The following is a 23,807-nucleotide window of genomic DNA, read 5'->3' as shown; positions in this document are numbered from 1 at the left end:
CCCAACTTAGGAGAAACTGTTTGGACTTAAAAAGCTTTAAAGTACGATGTCTTCAGTAAACATCAGGTCAATGAAGACACCAAATTTCACTGTGAATGTATAAGCAAATATTTTTGTTTATTTGTAAATACCTGTGCCTAGTATTGTTGATGCTGAAAACTCCAGGACCCAAAGTCTCAGAAGACTATTAAATTCACTGTGAAAGCTTTTTGTTTCCAATGAATTCTGCTTAGAAATAAATTAAATTAGCATTTCTACCCTATACCCTTAAGAAATAGTTGACTATTAACAAATAATGCCAGACCTTGAGCCCAAACTGTTTCATAAGCCTTTGTATTCTCTCAGCTACATTTCTGAGTCTAAGAAACCTATTGACTTAGTGGAGACAGCATTGTTGTATGCATATACTGACCCACCACTTCAGATTTTAAAAACACTTTTGTTTTGTTTTTCCTATCTGTTTTTTCTTTCTTCCCATCTTAGGCAGTGGGATGGGAATGAGGAAACATCTGAAGTTTCATTTGGCACTGGGAAAGTTCTAAGGAAATTTGTTTACCTTCAAGACAAAGACTAAGTAATTTCACAGTAATTTAAGCAAAAATTGACATGTAACTCAGGGCATATTAAATGACACATAATTTGCTAAAATTTTTCTTAACTTGATAAAAATTTCACCAACAGAAGCAAAAGTATTCATATACATATTTGCAGAAAGGGAGAAAAACTAGTCACTTAAAATTATTTCTTTAGGTCTAGAAAATTATCTCTATGTATTTTGAAATAACTTTCCTCACATACCAAAATTAGAACCACCTAGATATCAATTATGTATTACACTTAGAATATTGTACATAATCAGTGCTCAATAATTGTTGTAAAAGAGAAATCTCTGTTTTGCTTAGCCAACCTCATATTGAGTACTACCATACAGAAGGTACATACAGCAACATATACCAAGTTTAATTGTTCCTGGTTTGGGTAGCATTCATGACATTAAAAAAACCTTTACCTCAATTTAGTTCCAAATATTTGGATCTGAATATTTTCTGGGCGGTCAGGGGCAAACATTAGTTGTTTCATGAGTTCCAATGAAAACAGTCTTTGGATTTCATGGACCTTACCAAGGTTCGCTATGAGGGCATAGTTACTAAGTGATCTCATGCTAATATTTATAGCAGCCTGCATTTATGGAGCATTGTATGTTTGAGTTAAATGGTCATGAAAATTAAACTGATAATTATCTAACATTTATTAAATCATATGTTCTGCCATAATTATCTAACATTTATTAAATCATATGTTCTGCCATAATTATCTAACATTTATTAAATCATATGTTCTGCCCTATATGCTGATATGGTTTGGTAGTGTCCCCACCCAAATATCATCTTGAATTACAGCTCCCATAATTCCCACATGTTGTAGGAGGGACCCAGTGGGAGATAATTGAATCAGTGGGGGCAGTTTCTCCCATACTGTTCTCGTGGTAGTGAATAAGTCTCTTGAGATCTGATGGTTTTATAAGGGGTTTCCCTTTTCCCTTGGCTCTCATTTTCTCTTGCTGGCCGCCATGTAAGACATGCCTTTCACCTTCAATCATGATTGTGAGGCTTCTTCAGCGAAGTGGAACTGTGAATCCCTTATACCTCTTTTTCTTTATAAATTACCCAGTCTCGGGTGTGTCTTTATCAGCAGTGTGAAAACGGACTAATACACATGCTTTACACCAAAAAGTTTACGTACACTGTGCTTGAGTGAACACCACTAAGTGTCATCTGGTGCAAGCAGAGTCATGGGCAGAAGGGCAGAAGATTCCTGGGACCCCTGTTTTCTTGCCTTCCTGTGGAGTGGATCAGACAGATGCAGATGGGCAAATCTAGAGACTCCACCTCTTAGTAGTTCTTTTCTTGGAAGGAAAGCATGAGAGTAGCATTAAGGTTGGGGTTAATCATTTGGGTTTGAGCACTATGCAGTCAGAGTTTAGGTGCCAAGTGCATCAGTGAATGCTGCAAACACCAGTTGTGTAGCACTTGAAGACTTTGGGAGAAATTGAGATCATACACAGGCCTCCTGTTGAGGGGAGGGGAAGCTATTAGTTCTGGCTAGCAAGCTGAAAAGAACATTTTGGTCATTCAACAGACAATCTTGCTTATTTCTTCACACTGATTTTTACTAATTAGCAGGCATTGTACCATTTGATTTGTCTATATTATCTCATGTATTACGCATAAGATCCTTATGCAGTCTTATTCTTATTGTCATTTTATGGCTCAGCAAATGGAAGCACAGAGTACTTTATCCTTTTTCCCACTAACTGAATATGTTATAAATTGGAGTACAGAGAGGTTGAATAGAGGAATAACAGGCACTAGAATGTTGAGGTCTTGATTTAGAATAGTGACTTTGGGAAAGCAAGCCATTGATAAATTTTATAGACATGGCGAAAGTTAATCTTCTCAATATCATAGAGCTAATAGGTTGGGGAAATACCAGGACTAGAGAAAAGTGAGTTTAGTACCATGGGTGCAAAATTGGAGTCTTCCAAAACACTCAAAAACTGAAATAAAGAATATTTTCATGCAGAGTTTAAATTTTCAAAATTAATGCAAAAATCTATGATGAAGAAAATATCAATATTTTAAATAAAGGCAGAATGATTATTACTGTTTCTCCTTTTGTTTCAATATAGTTGGCACAGCACTGGGTAGGAAGCTTGGACTTGAATGCTATCAGTCTGAACTCAGAACCCAAGCTTGTAACCATTGTTTGCTGATGTTTCTCAGGATATGAAAAATAAAGAAAGGTCAAATATTACCTACAGACTCTAAGACTGATGGCCAAAGATAAAAGTGAAACTATGGACTTGATTTTTTAGAAGGGAAGCAGAGAAAATGATTATTTTTCTAGTCCCATTTAGAAACTTAAGTACATGTATAGTTTAGCTTCAAAACTGGAGGACAAATAAAAATCTTATTTAAACTTTTCTTGGCCTCTCTTGTCTCTCTTGGCACTCTTTCATCAGTGCCAAGAATCCAATTACTGACCACAAGTAACCTAAAGCAGTTTTCCCAGCATTCAGTGGTATATTTTTCTGTAAGACACCTTGGATACAATTAAGAATGACTTGAACACTGAGAAACATTTCTTATCGCATATAACAGAAGTGCTGAAGGTAGAGTGATTTCAACATTGGATACTTCAAGGCCTTAGCAATGTCATCATGGACTCATTTGTTTTTTCCAGTTTTAATCCTTGCCTTTCTCAAAGAGCCAGCTACTGTTCTCATGGTTACAAGATGACTGAAGCAGCTGCAAGCTTTTTTGTTCCCATGCAGTAAAGTCTTTGTTCTTCCTTTTAAGAGCAAGAAAACCCCTTCTAAAATCTTCCCATCCAAAACGAGACCCTAGAATCAATTGTGAATTTACGTTTTTTGTTTGACAGCATATAGCACAATAGTTAAGAATCTTGTTTTGGTGGCCTAAAATGGGTGTAAAATGTGGCTCCATCACTTACTAGCTATTGTAACCTGAGGAATCTTATTTAAATTATCTGTGCCTTAGTTTTCCTATGTTTTTAAAAAAGGTATAAAATAATATACCTACGTCATTGGGTTATTAAGAAAATATGAATTAGTACATGTAAAGTTTTTATAATGGTGTCTGACTATTTTTAAGATGATCATCACGGTCATGTATATAATTAAACTTAGGGAAACATGAAAGCTAAGAAAGTATAATTACCTAAGTATCTCCTTAAAAAAAGACATCAATAAAAGTTTTAGTCTACATTGAATAATATTTTTTCCATTGATATGATCTGGATTGGGATGTGAGGTCTGAAAGACAGAATAAGAATCAACTTCAGGACTACTGTCTTATTTAAGTGTGTGTGTGTGTGTGTGTGTGTGTGTGTGTGTGTCTGTGTGTGTATTTAGGTTTTGGAAGAAGTGGTCCACATGGCTGAAAATCAGAAAATCAGAAGCTGATCTCAAGCTAGCAATGATAACTGCATAAAAATAGCCTGCTTTGACTATTTTAGAACCAGGCAATATATATGTGTCTGCAAAGTACATATAGTGCATTTAAGCATAAGGATAATTAAACTGATTTCAATTTTGTTGGATTTGATTGTTAAGCTCTTCAGTTAACACTTAGAAAGAAGGGAAATGGAGAAATAGTCTCAATCTATTCTCAACATAAAAATCTCATTTGCAGATTTTTCCATTAGGTATAAAATATACCAGTGCTAAAAATGCCTTTAATGGTGCCAGAACAATCCAGTTCCTTACATATGATTCTTTTAAAATCCTCAATTGCAATTATAAAATTCCATTTCATTTCCTTTGTCTAAGGTTTAATCTCACCATTCAAACAGCCATTTTTGCTCACATGAAACTCTCTGGAATGTAGTAAAATGGGGTGCAAAGAGTGAAAGTACATTATCAATGAATCATGGAGACAGGCTTCCCAGAGAGCAGCGTTTTACTCCTGGGGTCACTGAATGGTCTGTGTGTTCCACGAATCCCTCAGAATGGAATATAAAATTAAAAATTTCCCCAGAAATCCTCTCTTTCATATACTTTTTCCCTTCTCTATGAGATCTTCCCATCAGTATAAACCATGGGATATTCTTCCTATTTAACAATGGTAAAAACAGAAAAACTCACTATGATCCTAGTTCCTCTTCTAGTATTACTCAATCTCTGTCATATACAGAAAAATATACTCACTGCCTCCAAATTTTTCTATTTCATCTTGAATGCACTCCACTGAAACTGCTCTTTGAAGGTCATGAGTGACATCCTCATCATCCAATTCAAAGGTCCATTCTCAGTCTTCAACTTTCTTGACCTATCCATAGCATTTTCCAGCTGATCACTCTATCCTCCTCAAAAACAATGTATTAACCCGGTATCTAGTGCATTACACTTTCTCAGTTCCTTCTCCCTCTCTCTTTCTTGCTCACTCCTGCTCTGCCTGTCACTCTCTCTGTCATCTCCCCTCAGAATACATTGTTGGCTCCTGCCTATCTCTCTGACTTATCTCCCTGATGTTTGTTAAAGTGTCTCTGGGTCAACTTCCTTGGTGATCTCACTCATTGTTATGGCTTTGATACCTTCTGTCTTCTGTTGGATTCTGAAGTTTCTGTTTTCAGGTAGAGCTTCTCTTTTGTATATCACATTGCATTATACAAATGTCTACATCTTGATGTAAGTATCTAACAGGCAACCCAAATTTTGAAAGTCTAAAACTCAGCTACTTTTCTACTCCCAACCCCACCCACACCCAAGAAGAATCTTGTTTCTCTCCAGTCCTCCCCCAGCTCAGAGCATTGCCTTCCTTCCTTCTAGTTTCTCACACCAAAAACTTAGAAGTTATCCTGGATTTCTGTCTTTCTCTCACATCACAGCCACACTGGAAGCATCTACTATTAATTCTGTCATTGAAATACATTCGGAATCTGATTGCATCTCACCACACACACTGTTACCACCCTGATAGAAATCATGATCATCTTTCTCTTGGATTATTTCAGTTGGCTTCATACTTGTCTCCCTGTTCCAGCCTGGCACCCTTTCAATCTTTAACACAGTAAAGGAAGTCAAATCACTTCATCTTTCTGCTCAAATCTTCCAATGACTTCCTATGTCAATCAGAGTAAAAGCCTAATTTGATGTACTTAACCTTTAGATAGTATAATACATTGATATAATTCTCATCTCTTAAATATATCAAAGAGAGAAGAATCTCTGAAAAGCTAAAATAGTTTTTAAAATTAAGGAAAACACAGCTCTAAAATTTAATTACAGCTTGATAAAAAATCAGATGCAATTTATACCATATTTCTAGATAGATCACCTCTGTAATCACATCCTAAAGGCTATGCTTGCCTCTTCAGAGCAGTTTTCATATGATTGGAAGAACAAAATTTTGGAAATCCCTAATCTATTTGCTTGCATTTTTTATGATTCAATCTTTCATTTAGCAAACATTTTATATCTCCTAGGACATAGAAAAGGGAAGACTTATAGATTCTATCCATTGAAGTTACTAGCAGTCCAAATACTTTTTTATTTCATGTACAGGGATGACTAACAGATAAATCCAATATATTCCAACTAGAGCTTGATATGATCACTAACTTGACTATTCCAGATTCTTCCTGTGGTATCACAAATTAGAATAAATGGGCCTATCAGTCTTAATTTAGCCACAACTACCTTACTTAACTTGCAGAACTTGTTATTTGTCTGAAAACTTACAGAGTCATCTTTTCTATAATGCTGTCCCATACGATATGGGCTGAAATTATTTCTTCCATTCCTGAACATCCATAACATAGGGTTTATTTGCACTCTGGGTAACATAAATACACATTATTTTAATTCATTCCTAATTTTTTCCTGTGCTAACTCTTATTTGGATTATAAACTTCCCAAGGGCATTTTCTTTCTTGGCATGCATGCATATTATAGCAAGATAAAGTTTCTATTTCTGAGCAAAAAATTGTAGCCAGGAGATATTTAGAATGTCGAAATTGACATATTCTTTGTGTCAAAAGAACAAATCAGTAAAAACAGCTTTTCTTAAGTTCTTTGGAAATGATCACAAATTTTTTCTTTTTTTTTTTTTAAATTACTTTTAGCAAGCTCTATTGCCAAGATTGGCTCAGATCCTTTAAAACTAGTACGTGATGCTGTGGAGGAAACCACGGACTGGATCTATGGCTTCTTTTCTTTGTTATCTGACATCATCTCATCTGAAGATGAAGAAGATGATGATGGTGATGAAGATACTGATAAAGGTACAAAGAACATAGAGATATATCTAACTGCTAGGACCAACATTAAATATGTATTATAGTGGCTTGCCTCAGTTTAAATTCAAATGAGCACTTGGGTCAAGCTAAACCAAAATGAATACACTTCTGACTGCTAAAAGCATATCAACAGGCTGCCAAACACAGTAAATTGTTCTTTATTTGATTTTCATCTTATAGCTTATCTACCACTATGGCAAAGATGTCAAAATTAAATGCTAATATTAATGTAACATTACAGAAAAGAGAGTCTCATTAGGCACTACTATAAAACCACGATACAAACTCACATTTATATGCTTCTTTGGAAAAAATAGTAGTATTTTTCAAGTTTATCTCTAGGAAGATTAAAATAAAAACAGTAAAACTAAAAATACATATAAGTGTTTTATACACATATGTCATATTTATAGTCATATAGCAGAAAGCAATCTTACTAAAAGTACAATCAAAAGAGTAAATTTATTGGACCAAATGGTGGTGTAGAATAGAAGGACACATTCTAAATGTCCTAACAATTATGCAACTAACCTATGTGCTCTCTCATATATATTAATGAATAAAAGGAAATAGCCAACTCAAACCACATAAAAACTGCCATTGAATGAGTATGAAAAGAACAAAGCATTGTGATTCCATCTATTAGATAACATTTTTTAGGGTCAGTCTTAGTCATCAGAAATCATGTATTCAGCCTTGACTACCAGGAAAGCTTTTATTATTAGAGTATTTTTACAACTTTTCCTGAATTTATATTTGTTTTGGCCCCAGTAAGAGTTCAAGATGAACAATAGAGAATTGAAATTAACATGATATATAACCTATAATGTATAATTTGGATCACTGCCACAATTTTATTGAATTCATAAAAATGAAACAATCTTATATAAATGTATATAAACAAAATTTATACTTAAAAACTAGAATTTGGGAAGCAATGTAATGTAAATGATTGTTAAAACTAATAGATTTTTTTTAAATGAACAAAGGGGAAAATAATGATGTTATATTATTCTACGCTAAAATATTTTCTATTTTTTTTTTAATCTTGGTCTAGGAGAAATAGATGAGCCTCCCTTGAGAAAAAAAGGTTGGTTGTTTTCACCTTTGATAATAATTATCTTTCTCTTATGGTAATATTGGTTTTCAGCATGGTTCAAATATATTTTACTTGAGTTGCAGCCTTTATTTATTTTAATATAAAGGTTTTGTTTAATAATTAGGCCAAGATTTATAGTCAGAAAAAAAATACTCAATTTCTTTTCCAATGAAGGTGATCTCACTATTTTTCTGTTGATTATTTTTTAAATGCCTTATTCAGTAGATTTGTATGGATTCATTTATACACAGACCAATATGAGCTGGAATTCGAGGAATGAGGGGAGAATTCTGTAGCCTTAGAAATGGCCCAGAAAATGATAACACGCATAATTTATTCTCACCATGGTCAGATTTATTGATTTTAAATTTTTATTCTTATTCTTTTCCTTTTAATTATTTTGCCATCATTGTTTTGCATGTTAGGTGATGACTGTGGGCCAGGACAACAAGATGGTGAGGGACATAACAGTCTAGGAGGCAAAGGCATATCCAGTCGGTATGTGTGATGTGTCATTGTCATGGAGTGGAGTCACCTGGATGTGCCTGGATGTGCTGTAGAGGAATTCCTTGCAGGAATAGTTAAGTTGACTGAGTGAAGTGGTCACAGCCTGAATGATGAGAACGATAAACCTAGGACAAAGGACAGCAATGGGGCAGGAATTTCAGAAGCACAGGGATTTTGACAGGAAGGAGTAGGAACTGCATCTGGAAGGGGCACTGGGGAGCAGGTAGTACCATCTTGAGGTACATTTCTTGTGAGAAAAGAGCCAACACTCAAGCCAGACTTAAAACAATTGCAATGTTTTAGTTATTGCTACACACGGGGAGGCTGTTGAGGGTATTTACCCAGGAAGATAACCCTGGCTTCTGTTGCTACTGTGGATTCAAACAGTGGGATCCAAACTTACAGTTTCAGCCTTCCCTGAGAAAATGATGACTACCCCACACTCTCTGGGGTAAAATCCACTTAGTGTATGTTAAATTAGAAACTTTGGATTTGTAACTTATGCAGCAAAAAAGAGCTAAGCCAGTCAAACTCAACTATGGCAAAGGCATCCATAAATGAAAGTGTTTATAAAGCTCTGTGAGGAGAAATGAAGGATTTCTACACCAGCAAATGCAGAATGAAAACTCAAGCACTCAAGACAGACTTCAACCATCAAATTCAGGTTTAGAGATTCTAGATTTGTCTATAAACTTCAAGAGATCAGGAGCAGGGTCTTTTTATAGCTGATTTCCCATAGAGAGTGAACATAGTCAAACTTTCAGTGAGCTATTACTCATTATCTGGAAATAACAGCTTATGCACGTTTATTTTCATTGGAAATGGAAGAAGGGAAAACAAGATAAATAACGTTTGCTCATTTATACTTATAAACTGAATTCCATAAGACTATTATAAAGCCATATTTTTCATAAATTGATATTTACTATTTAATAAAAAATCTTTTCTTTTGATTTAAATATTTCTTTGAAGTTATTTTAAAATTAAGCTTCATATAGTAATTAGTATAAACTGCAAATTCATACAAAGCTGTTTTACTATTGTTTCTTAAATTATTTCCTTGATTCAGCAAATCAAATTTTTACCAATAAAATTATTAAATAGTTGTTTAGGGTACTTTTAAAAAATGTTAGAAATGTTTATTAGTCAAAAATAGTCTAAGGGATATATGTCCTTCAACACATGTGCACTAATGTCCTTAAAGATTACATACTCAAAATTAGGAGAATTGACTTTAAATCACCTGAATATATTTTCTTAATAGTATTATTCACAAAGTTACATGAAAAAAATTGACATTTAAGTAAAAATCTCAGATGCTCTATCTTGAGTACAGAGGCTATGTAATAATAAACCTTAGTTGAAAGTGAATTCAAGAAGATCTATTTCATTGTAATTATTATTTTTTGTGTGTAAGCTTTTCTTTCATAGAAGTATAGAGGCAATGAGAGCTTTAAGGTAGTAGGTAATATTTTATAAAACATTTATAATACTTATTCTACATTTTAAGTATACTTTCAACATTATTATTAGGGGAGAAATTCTATAAATTATTCTTGTCTTATAAGTTATTTTATTCATTTTTACATTTACAAATGTTGGTTTAAGAAGGAATTTGGGGGCAATGTAGAATGATAGTCTCTTAAAACATTTGATTTTTACACATCTTAATGACTCTTCATTAATACCCTTCTCAATTCATATATATTCAATAATATTTAGTCATTTTATATTGCCTAAATTATCAGGCTGTAGCATTTTTTATTCAACTGCCCTATGTCTACCTAAAACATTTTATTTGAATACACTTAGTTTTATTTGTTGAGTTATTGCTATTCTTAACAATATAAAAATTCAGCCAGTTTGTTATTTATGGTTGAAGTCTGCAGTTTTTAATTTGATATGGAATAATGGTGTAGTCGACTAATCTCAGGGTTGCAGTATTGATTATTAAACAGATTATTAATATGGATGAAATATTTGATTCTGCTAGACTGTGGAATCTGTTGTTATATATAAATATGGCTTCAGGCTATTACATGTAGTACCTAGTGTCTTTATATTCTTCATGCATATTTTTCAACTTGTCAAAATTTTAAAATACTAAGTTCTATTACTAAACACTTCATGATGAGACCCTAAGGCACTGAATCTTCAGAAAATACTATATTTTATTACACAATTGTCTAAAAATTATAACTATGAAAACCAAACCAAATACTATTACAAATCACATTTTCTGAAAAAATTATTTGTTGTGTATAATGGTATACTTTGCACATCTGGAAGTGTGCTTTTAAGCAATATTTTTCACACCAGGGTATACATCATGGATCTGATAGCACCTCACTTTCTAAGGGGTGAAAAAGTGCAGAGAGATGTAAAGGAATTGAATGCCATTTGAATGTTTTCCTAAAATTGATCTGCTTGAGAGCATGCCTGGTTTATAACTGTACTATTTCCACTTCAAATATAAATAAATTTGTTGTTGGTTCTTTATGGTATTCAACATTACTTGGAAGGAGACAAAAAAATTAAGTAACATTGCCCTAATAAGATTGTGTGTGTGTGTGTGTGCGCGCGCGCATATGTATGTACAGGTGTGCATAAGGCTTCTCGATACGTATATCTTTAAAAGTAAAATATAGGGTTAGATTTATTGATGAACGCTGTCTCATTTTAACTGTAAAATACATTAATCCACAGATAGGTGAACTACTTTTAAAGCTCCATTCACTAGATGGCATTCTAAAAAAATTTCACTTTTCAGGTTTAATAATAACTTATGAAGATTTGCAATATATTAACCTTTAGATTCTTAGATTCCTATGGTCTAAAGGTTAATATATTACAGGATGTGAAATCACAGAATATGAAGGAAATTTAAAATTTTCAATATGTACACTTTTTCCTTAGAGAATCATAATGTAGCTCTTGAGTAAAATGTTTGTGAGAGAGGTGGAATGAAAATATGAATTCAAAGAGAAAAGAGAAAGATGAAAACCTTCCAGATGTTAAGAAATAAGTGTTTGATAAATATTTTAAGTTGATAATGACATCTAAAAATATTATAGTGTTTGGAGTTCATCAACTCAGTTTTTAAAAGGGATATGGCAACTTTATTTTTTGATGTCAACATTTACAATAATCTATAAATTATATCACTTATAATCCTTCAACTTATGATGAAAAATTTTAGAACTTGTAGGAAGGGATGCAGAGTTTTGCAAAATTTCTAAGAAATGTAAAAGGGAAAAAAATTGAACATGATTGCAATAGAAAATAAACATTTTGCTTTCTGGGTAACTCCTAGGTTTCTGAGTGAGAGCAAAGCACAGAGGTCTAAGATTCATGACAATACAATGTATATCCTTAGCTAATCACTAATACAGAATTCAGACATGTTTTATGCCTTCTGGGATTAAACTCAATCAACAAATGTATTTTTCAATTAATCTTTCTCGAGTGTTTTCTATGAGCCAAGCAATGAGCTGGTGGAACATGTACTATTTGCTTACCACATTCCCAAAGACTAATGATGAACATTTATTAAATAAAATAATAAATGACTGTAATGGAGTTTTGATGTGGTATTGCTAGCATCAGGATCGATGCAACACATTATTTTATAGCTTACATAATTGCAAAGGTGTAAAAGATCACCTTACTTAGTAAATTGTACTGCAAATACCACAGTTAAAAGTTTAATGAATACATGATCAAATAAGGCAGTAAATAAGACAGAATAGTTGGGGCATTGTATATTTGATAAAGATGAGGGTAAATCTTCATATGATGTTATCATTAATAAATTGAACTGAAAACATATGAAAATATGAATAATAGTAATGATATTATAAATGGATACACTCTATTTTTTAGAAATACAAATTAATTTTAATTCCCTTAATTATTCATAAAGACCCAAAGTTAAAGTTAAAACCAGAGCCAGACTCAGTGACAGATAGACACACACACACACACACACACACACACACACACACGCAATCATGCACACACTCAGAGAGAAAGAAAAAGGGAGGGAGAGAAAGAGAGAGAGCGAAAATCCAAAAGTCTTAAAGCAAAGTTAAAAAATATATGTTTTTTCAGCATAGATATCTTAGTGTTTTTCTCTATGTTCAAAAATAAAATGCTGGTTTATTACTGGTTTATTTTGCTAATAAAATACTGGTACTAACACTTTTAAGTGCAACTTAACAGATACACCTATCTCTATCTCCTTTTTACAGTTTATTCTTACTTAAACCTCCATCTATAATATATCTGTATATAAGAATAATCATTATAGCATTTATATCCTTTGGAATATGTAATTTTAGAAGATAATAATAGCCTCCTAACAAGGAATTAGGTTTTGTAATGTCTTTTCCTGACTTCTAGCTTTAAAGTTAAGAAAGAATAATTGTAGTCATTCATAGTTATGCACATTTAGTTTTTTGGACAGGAGAAACTGATCTTTAATTTTAGGAGCATGGTGGCCTTATGGGCTATAGGTTTATCTCTTGCCTTAGAGGAAAGCACCAGAAGCCAATCTACATTATGTTTAATTTCCTTTCTTGCTAACTACTTGCTCTTTGAAATAAGAAATTGTCCTTAAGGATAAGCTGGACCCAATATAGGGGATGAAGTTCTATGAGATTGTACTTGATGCATGTCAGTGGCAGAGGAAGAGATTCCTCACTTAGAGCAAAACAAATTACATTTTCCCCTATAGTCGCATGTTTAAATTTCCCTAAAGCTCTGCAAGTTGACAAGAGCTGCCTGGTAAATTTTAACTCAGTTCTTTCATTGTGTATTTTTCTTACTTTATTATAATCCACAATAGCTCTTGCAGTCAGAGTGAATGAGAAAGAGCCAGAAAATTTAAGCATCATAAATATTCAAGACTTTAGGATTAGGCCATTCAGAAGGTTGTATCACGTCATCGGGAGTAAGATGGATAGATGTATGTGTGTGTCAGAGCTTTCATTGCATCCATCTTTGCTGGCAGCTTCAGTGGTTTACACCAGGCTGAACATTAAGTGTCTGAAAAATACGTGCATGAAAAAAGGAATGAGAATGGAAAGATGACTAAACTTGTAAAAATTCATAGCCTCAGAATATTGGTTACTAGGTAGCCCTAGTAACATTGTTAAGTATACATTTATCTTTGGATGTGTCCTCTAAATAAATCTAGATCAAAACTCATCTCCATAACTGCACCATTGCATATCGCTCTCAGGCTGCATGAGGAGCTTAGAGCTTCATCTTCTGCCTATCTTTCCCAAGCATAGATCAGACCTGTGATGGGGGTGAGAGGGGGACAAAGCCCAGAGAGAATAGACAGTAGGTGTGGGAGTTGGCTCAAAATGAAAAAGGCTGAGGAGGGCGAGATAAAAGGAGATTTAGGATCCAGTCACTTCTCCAGGTAGTTGCTAAGAAGTAAACTCTGAGCCCACTGACTCAGGCAACTGTAGTACTTCGTGCTACTAAAAGAGCTCATCTCTGTCAAGGCACGCAAACAGACCTAGGATGAAACAAATAATGGTGGGTCAAACCAGAACCTGAATTAACAGGCCAAGGAAAGCAAGAGATCAGGTTTTGGTGCCAACATCAGAAGGAAGTAAAAGAGTCTCTGAGGCAACTCAACTCAGGCCCAACCATTTTATGTAGTTCTTCTTGGAGCAAGAATAATTTCATTGATGTTATATTTCTACCTGTACCTAAGATGAAGATGAGTAATAGAGAAAAGGTTGTGAGAGGGAAGCTGTTAGGTCTAATGTATTTCAGAATCTTCTCTCTACAGTTCTGTATGTTTCCTGTTTCAAATTCAAGAGAAGCTAATGTGCTAATTGAATGCAGATGGCTTAAAGTTTTACCTATTTTAAATTATAGATTTTCATTTAGAAAGGATCTGTTGAAAAATAAAATAAACAACAACAAAACAAGCATAACAGAAGCCTTACCAATGGTTCTCTGTGTGACAGATTCAAGTGATGTCTTACTTAGAACTCTTTTGCCCATGAGAGACCAAAATCCAATTCACACTGGCTTAATGAAAAAAAAAAAATACTTTTTTGGCCGGGCGCGGTGGCTCACGCCTGTAATCCCAGCACTTTGGGAGGCCAAGGTGGGCAGATCACGAGGTCAGGAGATCAAGGCCATCCTGGCTAACAAGGTGAAACCCCGTCTCTACTAAAAATACAAAAAATTAGCCAGGCGTGGTGGCGGGCACCTGTAGTCCCAGCGACTCGGAGGCTGAGGCAGGAGAATGGCGTGAAGCCGGGAGGCGGAGCTTGCGGTGAGCCGAGATGGCTCCACTGCACTCCAGCCTGAGTGACAGAGCGAGACTCTGTCTCAAACAAACAAACAAACAAACTAAAAATACACTTTTTCTGTTCAAGTGATTAAAAGGCATAAATAGAGTTGGCTTCCGAAATGACTTGATACAGTTTTTGTTTGTTTGTTTTTGTTTTTATCGTATTATTAGTAAATCCTCTTTCTTCACTTCTGGAACCTGCTTTCCTTCCTCTGTTTCACTTGTTTCAGTCTCAGGCAGGCTTTTCTCTCCTAGCGGCTATTATGGGGACCAGAAAGTTGAGGCCAAAATTATTTTACCTTAGCAACTCAGCAGAACAGCCTGTTCTCTTCCCCAATGTCTCTGCAAAAGCATTTGGTTCACTCCCATTAATATGGATTTAGTAGCATATCCTTGTTGGAGCCAATCAGTTGGACAGAGAGATGAAATATGCACTTTATCAAGGCCTATGAAATGGACCCCTGCCCTTGGAACTGAAGGGTGGGTTAGCACGGGGAAAAAAGTGGTTCCTAAAATTAGGAGGAGTATTATCAGGAATAATGGATTCTAGCAGGAAAGCCACAGATACCTATTTCTAATTCAGAATTCCAGGTTGCCTCCCATCTCCGATTTGCTAAATAAGAATCTTTAGGGGTCAAGCCTTAAGTAGTCGAATTTTTAAAATCTCCACAATGTTATTCTAACTCACAATCAGGGTGAGAGCCATTGCAACCCAAAAGAGTAATTCTAAAAATAGGGAATGTTATGCATCCTGAGGCCAGTGAGTTAGACAGTCGAGGATAAATGAATAACTGCATAATTTGTTTACACACAGTGACTAGTGTATATAAATCTACTGTTAACAAAATCCAAAACATTAATGATAGGATGCAAACTAAGTTAACATATATATCACTATCGCATTGACCTAAGCCATTGGAATAACTATTGATAGTTGATGCTCATCATCTGTACATATCAAAATTTTAAACATGACAGATTAGCTTGAATGAACGCAACAAGGAGGTACTGGTATTGTTTCCCTTTCTGCTGTTAACCAGCTATGGTCAAGCCGCTTCAGTGGCTCCCAGTTCTCACACCTGTAAAACAAAACTGCCGGATTTACTGATGTCCAGGTCTTTTCTAGCTATGATATTTTACCATTCTATGATTAAATTGTGATGCCATACATTATAATTTTATCAAGAGTTTCATCTGGACTAGAGCTTTGAAATTCAAAGCATGGCCCATGGACCAGCAATGTTAGCATCATATGGGACCTATTTAGAAATGCAGAATCTAGGCTCCATCTAGACGTAATGAATCAAAATCTACCTTTTAAGATCTCCAGTTACTCTTATGCACATTAAAATTTGAGAAACGTTGATCAAGACAGTAGTTTCACTTTGGACTGTGGTTCTGAAATTACCTGAGAGTTTATTTAAATTGTAGATCTCTAAAAATTTCCTTGCCATGAGAGACAAATTAATAACATTTGAGTTGTAGCTCAGGAATATGTTTTAAAATCTCCCCAGATAATTCTGATGTACAGACACATCGGTCTTATCTAGCACATCATCAAATATGAAACACGCTAACATAGCCAAAATCTTACTCAAATCTCCAAATCTGCAAACTTCACCATTGATGATCTATAAAAGGTATTATTTGCAATCATTTCTACCTGTCTGGTTTATGTACACATGGGAAATGATATCTCATTTATAGATGGAGAAAATAAAATTCGAAGAGAAAAAATGAATTAACCTGAGATAACAAATTTAATGGCAAAAATGAGATTAGGTAGATATCATCTTAGTATATTTATTTTGAAATTTTTTAAGGATCATTAATATACAGTGTTGAATCTATTATTTTTTCTGAAAAAGTTCAGCTTATCTTACCAAGTAATCAAACACGATAAAATAAAGATCCAAAATAATTTACATTTATGGGCTTCAACATCTCTGAAAGAAACTGTTCTTAATATCTTCTTATCACTGTATCTGGAGTGGTTGCCCATTAAGTCATACACATACTAGGTGCTTCAAGGGGGAGAGAATATCCCTTTTTATAGTCTTCATTAATGGTGAGTAGTACACTTTCCCCAGAAATATTTGTTTACCAATCAAACATAAAAAGTATTAGAAAATCAAAGAATATACAGATATCTACAGATAATCTGGAATATTTATCTAAAATATTAATAATTCAGCAAAATAGCTGTGTTTGGCATTATTTAATTAGCCACTAAATAGATAACAAGATTTGCTTGTTCATCTGTTACAATTAATCTTTTGTGCTCTAATAACAATTGGCAGATTCTTATAAAGATTCTATGTTTAAGTGAATAAATAATTTGATTTTTTTAATATTAAAATGGGAAATAATATAAGAAGGCATTTTATTTTATCTGGTGCTTGTGAGGTATCTAGAGAAAACATAATAAGAGGCATTCTTTGAAATACAGAACCTTTACAATAATTTAATAAACAGAATTGTCATCTTAAAAGAATCAGGATGATTGCCTTGGTGACAGAGATTATACTTTTAACTTCTTGAATCTGTCATTTGAAAATCTTCAATTGATAACATTTTGAATTTATTAACAGTTTGCCATATTAATAGAGAAAAATTGCATGCTTTAAACTGGCCATTTAAGTCTTAGACAAAATGACAAACTGTCTACTCAACAGCAAGCTTTGGTGTGATCATAAGTAGATAAAAACTATCATAAGCAAAACACATGTAATATAACAAAATAATTTAGAAATACATCACTACAAAATCAGCTCATTCATAGGAATCACTGATACAATCTATTTTCACTAATTTTTGTTCCATCGGTTGTTGCTACTACCAGCCTTCTCATTTTGAATACCTGTCGCCTCTCTTCCCAGTTACATATGGAAGTTGAGCTCAGAGAGTCTGAGGAAAATGTATTGGCCTGATAATTACCATTGGCACTGTGGTACACATAGACCTTATGTAAACATTTCGACAGAATTAAATGGCCTAATGAGGAGGAAGAAAAACCAATGAAGTGAATCTTCACTTGGAGTTTGGTGATGTTTTAGAGATTACACCCTTTGAGTAATTGTATGTTCCTATGGGACATTCAGCACACGTCATGAGAACAAGAAAATTCTCCATTACACTTGAAAACTCTAACTTGGACTACCAAGAGGATCATTAAAATATATCCTTGTCCTCTCAAATGGCCAGCATAAATATATTTAGTAAATGGCTAAATTTTGTAATTTCTGCATATAGAATACCATAAATAGAGAGACAAGTGTTATAAGACAAAATAGAATGTAGATTATTACTGAAATACCCTAATCATTAATAAGGATGCTAGAGAAATGTAATAATATTAAATCTGCAGAACAAAGGGAATAGAAATTTTGAGTCCCTTCCTTTAAGCTCCATTTTAAATCTTGCTCTCAATTTTTTTCTGTTGAAATAGTTACATTTTATTAACATTTTATTATAGGCATAATATATTTACTTATAGTTTATCTAGTTTTTGTATGAACATCTATAAATTTTGAAATAAAGCAATGTTAAAAACATGCTTAATGTCCTTAATTTAATTACAATTTAGCTTTTCAGTGCTTTAGAAAAAAACAATATGAAAAAAATTTCTGAAATATAAAAAACTTTCAATTGTTGCGGTTGTTTTTCTGTTTTCTCTTTTATTGTTCTATTTATTTTGAGACAGGGTCTTACTCTGTTGCCCAGGCTGAAATGCAGTGTCACCATCATGGCTCACTGCAGCCTCAACCTCCTGGGCTCAAGGGATCCTCCTGTCTCAGCCTCCCAAGTAGCTGGACTACAGTTGTGCACCACCACACCCACCTCATTTTTTATTTATTTATTTATTTATTTATTTATTTATTTATTGTAGAGATGGGGTTTCACCATGTTGCCCAGGTTAGTCTTGAATTCCTGGATTCAAGCAATCTGCCCAACTCAGCTTTCCAAATTGCTGGGATTACAGGTGTGAGATATTGCACCTGGCCAATTGTTGCAGTTTATAAGTACCTTTGGCGTATCTTATTTCCATAAATAGTAAAATCTTGCAACTTGCCCTTGTATTTCTAATAGAAATTTAAAATATTTAGAAATGAAATATTTTTTCAAATTTTCAACTATAATCATTTTAGTAGTTAAATAGTATTTTGAAAGTTGTATCATAAAAAACAAGTAAAATATGATCCATCACCACCTTCTAAAATATGCAAGAATTGATAACTCATAATCATGGTTGAATATTTTTTCAAGTAGTATGCATTTCTCAAGTGGCTAGTATATTCCAGTCATCATCTTAGGCATTGAAAATTTAATGTGGAACAAAATAGACATAATTCTTGCCCTCATCAAATTTAGTTATTTAGTGAGAAAGAGAGACAAGTAATAATAATAGCTGGCATTCACGTGATGCTTACTTGACACAAATGATGCTCTAAATATTTTACATTTTAACATATTTTAATCCCCATATAATCCTATCTGGTAGATACTACTGTTAATCTTATTTTATGGATGAGGAAATGAAGTTCACACAGCTAATAAGTATGGAAATCAGATTTGAATTGAGCAGATTGGTCCAGTGTTAATTATCTTCAACATTAAGCTGTATTTTAATGGATGTCAGAGATGCAAATATTTTTGTATAGATCTTTTAATAGTTTTATCTATGTCTACATTTTCCTATCAAAATGCATATTTTAGTTATATTAGTATACTATAGATTTATAACATCTTTCATATGATGATTATTAAAATAATTCTTTACAGATCATTGGAATCCTGAAATAAAGAATAATCTAAAAATATAACTAGTTTTTATTTATTCTCAGCACCATAATAAATTATTATAACTCCTCCTCTGTTTGGCATTGTACTTTGGAAAAACAGTCTGTGTGAGGAAGATATATTTCATTGCTATCGCCATTGAATGATAAACCATGAAAGTCAGAGTTTAAATTCTCTGAGTTCCTTAATGAAAGAAAGTTGTAAATGCATTTAAAGCCTAGTATGATAATGTTTTTCTTTGGATTTCAAAAGCTTTTGGTCTTGGAGTAAGAGATGAATAGCGATAAGAATCTAAGAGGAGATACTACTTTTTCCTCCCGTATCTTCACTCATACCTCCCTACCAGCCACCGAAAAAGTGTTAGGGGAAAGTCAGGAGTAGGAAAAGAAGCAGAAATATACTTCCTACATTCTTTGAAATTAATTTGCCCTTCTCTCAAATCCTTCAGTGCCCTTGAAACCATTACTGACACCGGCAACTTTAGTGGAGTGCTAATTCTTTCTTATTAGGCAAAGCTACCAGTAACTCAGTAGAACAAAGGGATTTCCCTTTGTTGCCTCCTAACACATTAAGATAATTGTAATTTTTTTTCCATGTCTTTTTCCCTTCTTCCCTTCTCAAAATTCAAATAGAAACTCATACCTTTAAGAATTTATGGGCAGACTCACACCTGGATTAAGATACTTTGACCTCTGTGCTTTCTAAGACACAAAACAATTTTTAAGATTTACCGGTTACAAATATGGCTTATGATTCCAAGTAGCATCTGGTGCTGAGACTTAACACCTTTTCAGAGACATTGGACATCCACCTAATTGCAAAGGACATATATGTGGAGGTGAATAATGACTGCCTTGCCTTTCTTCTAAGTCTCTCATATCCAGGTTTGGCTCAGGTTTAAGTGAAATGGTCCTCAAAAAGTGTCATGATGTTTAAGTAAAATTTTATTCTATTATACATTATTTCATGTTATATTAAGTGGAGACATTCACCTATCTTTGCAAATTATTAAATAACCAGAAGCTAGTATTAACATAATATGGAAAACTTAATTTTGTTTGAAGATTGTTGGACAATAAATATGACTCGAATCTTTTAAATTTGATTTTCCAATTTATACAAATACAGCCTTAGCTGGAAAGAGCAATCGAAGGTAACAAAACAGGCATTGCTTCCCTATGAGAAAAATATCTTTCCAAAGTCTAAATTAGTAATATGTTACTGAATTGGACAGGAGCTTGAATGACCATCATTTCCTGGCTAAAGTGTAAGGAGACAGAACTAGCATACCATGTGGAGGCTTTACTGGATTCTTCTGACATCAGATATCCACAGTCAGTGACACCAGTGATGGAATTCAGTCCCCAAAGAGAATGCAAAGTTGCAATAAAACATGCAAAGAAACATTTAATTTCTCCTTAAGTCTGAATCATCGGAATTTTTTTTTGTCTTCCTGAGCAAAGAAATGTAGGTGTGTGTATGTCTTTACTAGTTCAGCTGTGTTTTTCTAGGCTTGCCTCTGTAGAAATATTAATATTTCAGCTAAAAATAGTTGATAATGTACCTGTAAAACAAAAATCTGCCTATGTAAGTTTGTATAGTTTATTGTGAGCTCTAGAGACTTTACTGTGTGTGTATCTTTTTAAAAATGGGTGACCTCTGCTTACAAGACAACTGCCTGCATCTGCCCACAGCAGTGAGGTTGTCTTAGTTTGTTCTAAGGCTGAAGTGCAGAATCAGGAAAATAAAAAATAAGGCTTTCCCTGTGAGATTGATCTAAGTTTTAGAACTGGGTTGCATCTACTGTGCGTACCATAGAGTAAAAAATAACTGCTCTGAAATAAATTGACATTTTTTCAGTCTAATTTTCCTTTATTTATTTTTATTTTTGCTTAAGTAAAACTTACTGTGAAGTATATCCAACATGCAAGTACTTACCTTTCACTTTAGAGTTACCTCCCTTTCATGTGTTTGGGAAAGGGAGATAATACATTTACCCCAGCCTTTCCCTTCTCCTGAGTGGTGGTCTTGACCCTAGTCTTTGAGATTTCTCTTTATTTTTTTTTTCAGGATGGTCCCTTGCTCACTTCATTTACTGCTACTACCTAGCACTCATTCCCTTTGTCAGGATATGGCTGAGTACACAAGAGCTAAGAGGAGCAAGGTAGCTCCTGCTTGTACTTCTTTCATCTGTTTTCTGATGTGCAAACTTACACCTACCTTGCAGGAAACCCTACTATGATCAACAAGGACTGTCTTTGTAGTCCCCAAAACCACCACCACTCTGTCCAGTCTTTTCTCCAAAATCTAAGTTAGACTAGGAGGCTCTGACAGGATTTTTTCAGGCAAGATGGCCTTCAGCACTGGATTCTATGGAAGAGTCTAACTCACGTCTTATTCTCCCGTGTGAGCTCCAGAACCCCTTCTTTATTCTTTTGAATGGTCAGCTGGTGTCTGTGGAAGACACACATGTATATACACGCACATATGCACACACCCATACCTCTAAAAATAAGATTATTCTAAATGACAATTTGACAATTTTAAGGACTCCCCATTACATGGTGAATGTAGCATTCCATGCAATTTTTCAATTTTAAAAATTTCATGCCATCTCTCTATTCCAATTACTACCTACTAGGAGTAAGGAATGAGCTCTTAAAGGCAACTCCCTTAGTATATCCAAAGACCATTCTAAATCTTTGATATTTTACTTGCTTTATGGACCTGAATTAAACAAATCACCAATCTTCCTCATAGCATCTGTTCGTTTGGAGAGGAAGGAGCAAGCAAAACAGTATTGACAGGAGAGAATATCAAGTTTGTTTTTTCAGTTCATTTGAAATCAGTTTGTCTCTGTGGATGACCTAAAGTTTTATAAAGGTCCTTTGCTCCCCCTGGGATTAGACCTGCATTAGACCTGTCTAGTAGTAATATAATAGGAGCCACACATGTAATTTAACATTTTCTAGTAGCCACATTTAAAATAGTAAAAAGAAAAATATAAAACTAATTTTAATAATATATCTTATTTAATTCAATGTATCAGTCAGGATTAAACAGAGAAGTAGAATGAGTAGAAGATTATGGAGATACTTTTATACTTTTAAAAAATTATTACAAGGAATTGGCTTATGCGATTGTGGGAACTGGCTAAGCATTTTTGAACCCATATGACAGGAAGTCGGGAAGGGAGGATCACAGGCAAGTTGAGCCTAGAAGCTGTTAACCAAAGTTGTCATTCACAGGCAGAATTTCTCCTCTTGCCCTGGGCAATCTCAGGCCTGTTTTTAAGGCTTTCCAAAGAAATCAGAGAAGCCCATCCAAATTATACAAAATCTGCAAAATCGTCTTACTTAAAGTCAACTAATTAGTGATTTTAATTACATCTGCAATATACCTGCAAGCAACTCTAGGTTAGTATTCAATAAAATAACTTGAGATAATAGCCTAGCCAAACTGAGCCATTAATAAAACCATCACACCCAATATGACCAAAATATCATTTCAAGATGTAATTCATATAAAAATTATTAATGAGATATTTTACTTATATTTTATTCTAAGTTTTCATAATCTAGTGTGTATTTTACACTTACAGCACATCTCAATTTGGATTAACCATATATCATGTCCTTAATATGCACACATGTCCAGTGGCTACTGCATTGGATAGTATAGGTCTAAACAGTGATAGTGATTACTCTGGTTATCATGTAAGTTTAGAGCAGTGGTTCTCATAGGATTCATTTTGCCCTGTAGGAGACATTTGGCAAAGTCTCTGGACATGTTTCATTGTCAAGATTGGGAGGTGGATATGGGGGCTACTGGCATCTAAAAGATAGAGGCTGGGAATGTTGCCGAATATCCTAAAATGCACAAAATAGCCCCTCCCCCAAATAATGCTTCGCCCAATTCAAAATGTCAATAGTGCTAATGTAAGAAACCCTGCTGTAGAGTAAAATTTGGAGACCAGAGAAGAAGTAGACAAAATGGTGAGAGAGACAGGAAGATGGGCATTTCCTATATCATTTGGAGATATTTCCCTACATTTTGGAGAATTGTTTTCAGAGATAAGAATGAGTGCCTTACCTGTTCATATCTCCATCACCATATTCAAAGTCAGAGTTGAGATAAGAGTAGATTAGTGACCCTGTAAATAGTAAGATAACTGATTAATGAGGAAAATTAGGAAGAAAACCTTCACAATGGTGGTTACCTCCTTAACCGGTGAATGAAAACTAGTAGCTGTCTTTTCTGAAG

General features: G+C 34.0%; 1 protein-coding gene across 3 annotated transcripts in view; it reads left to right on the top strand.

Annotated features, from left to right (window-relative positions):
* TRDN (triadin) overlaps window positions 1–23,807 on the top strand; it is a 284,355-nt gene that overhangs the window by 81,714 nt on the left and 178,834 nt on the right. For all 3 annotated transcript variants that reach the window (XM_058430587.1, XM_032158166.2, XM_032158175.2), the window contains exons 3-4: window positions 6,646–6,804; window positions 7,877–7,909. In XM_058430587.1, the coding sequence (XP_058286570.1) occupies window positions 6,646–6,804; window positions 7,877–7,909 (192 nt within the window). The remainder of the gene's footprint in view (window positions 1–6,645; window positions 6,805–7,876; window positions 7,910–23,807) is intronic.

This window comes from Hylobates moloch, unplaced genomic scaffold, assembly GCF_009828535.3.
Source record: "Hylobates moloch isolate HMO894 unplaced genomic scaffold, HMol_V3 SCAFFOLD_2, whole genome shotgun sequence".
NCBI lineage: Eukaryota > Metazoa > Chordata > Mammalia > Primates > Hylobatidae > Hylobates > Hylobates moloch.
This window is presented reverse-complemented; position numbering and strand designations above follow the sequence as displayed.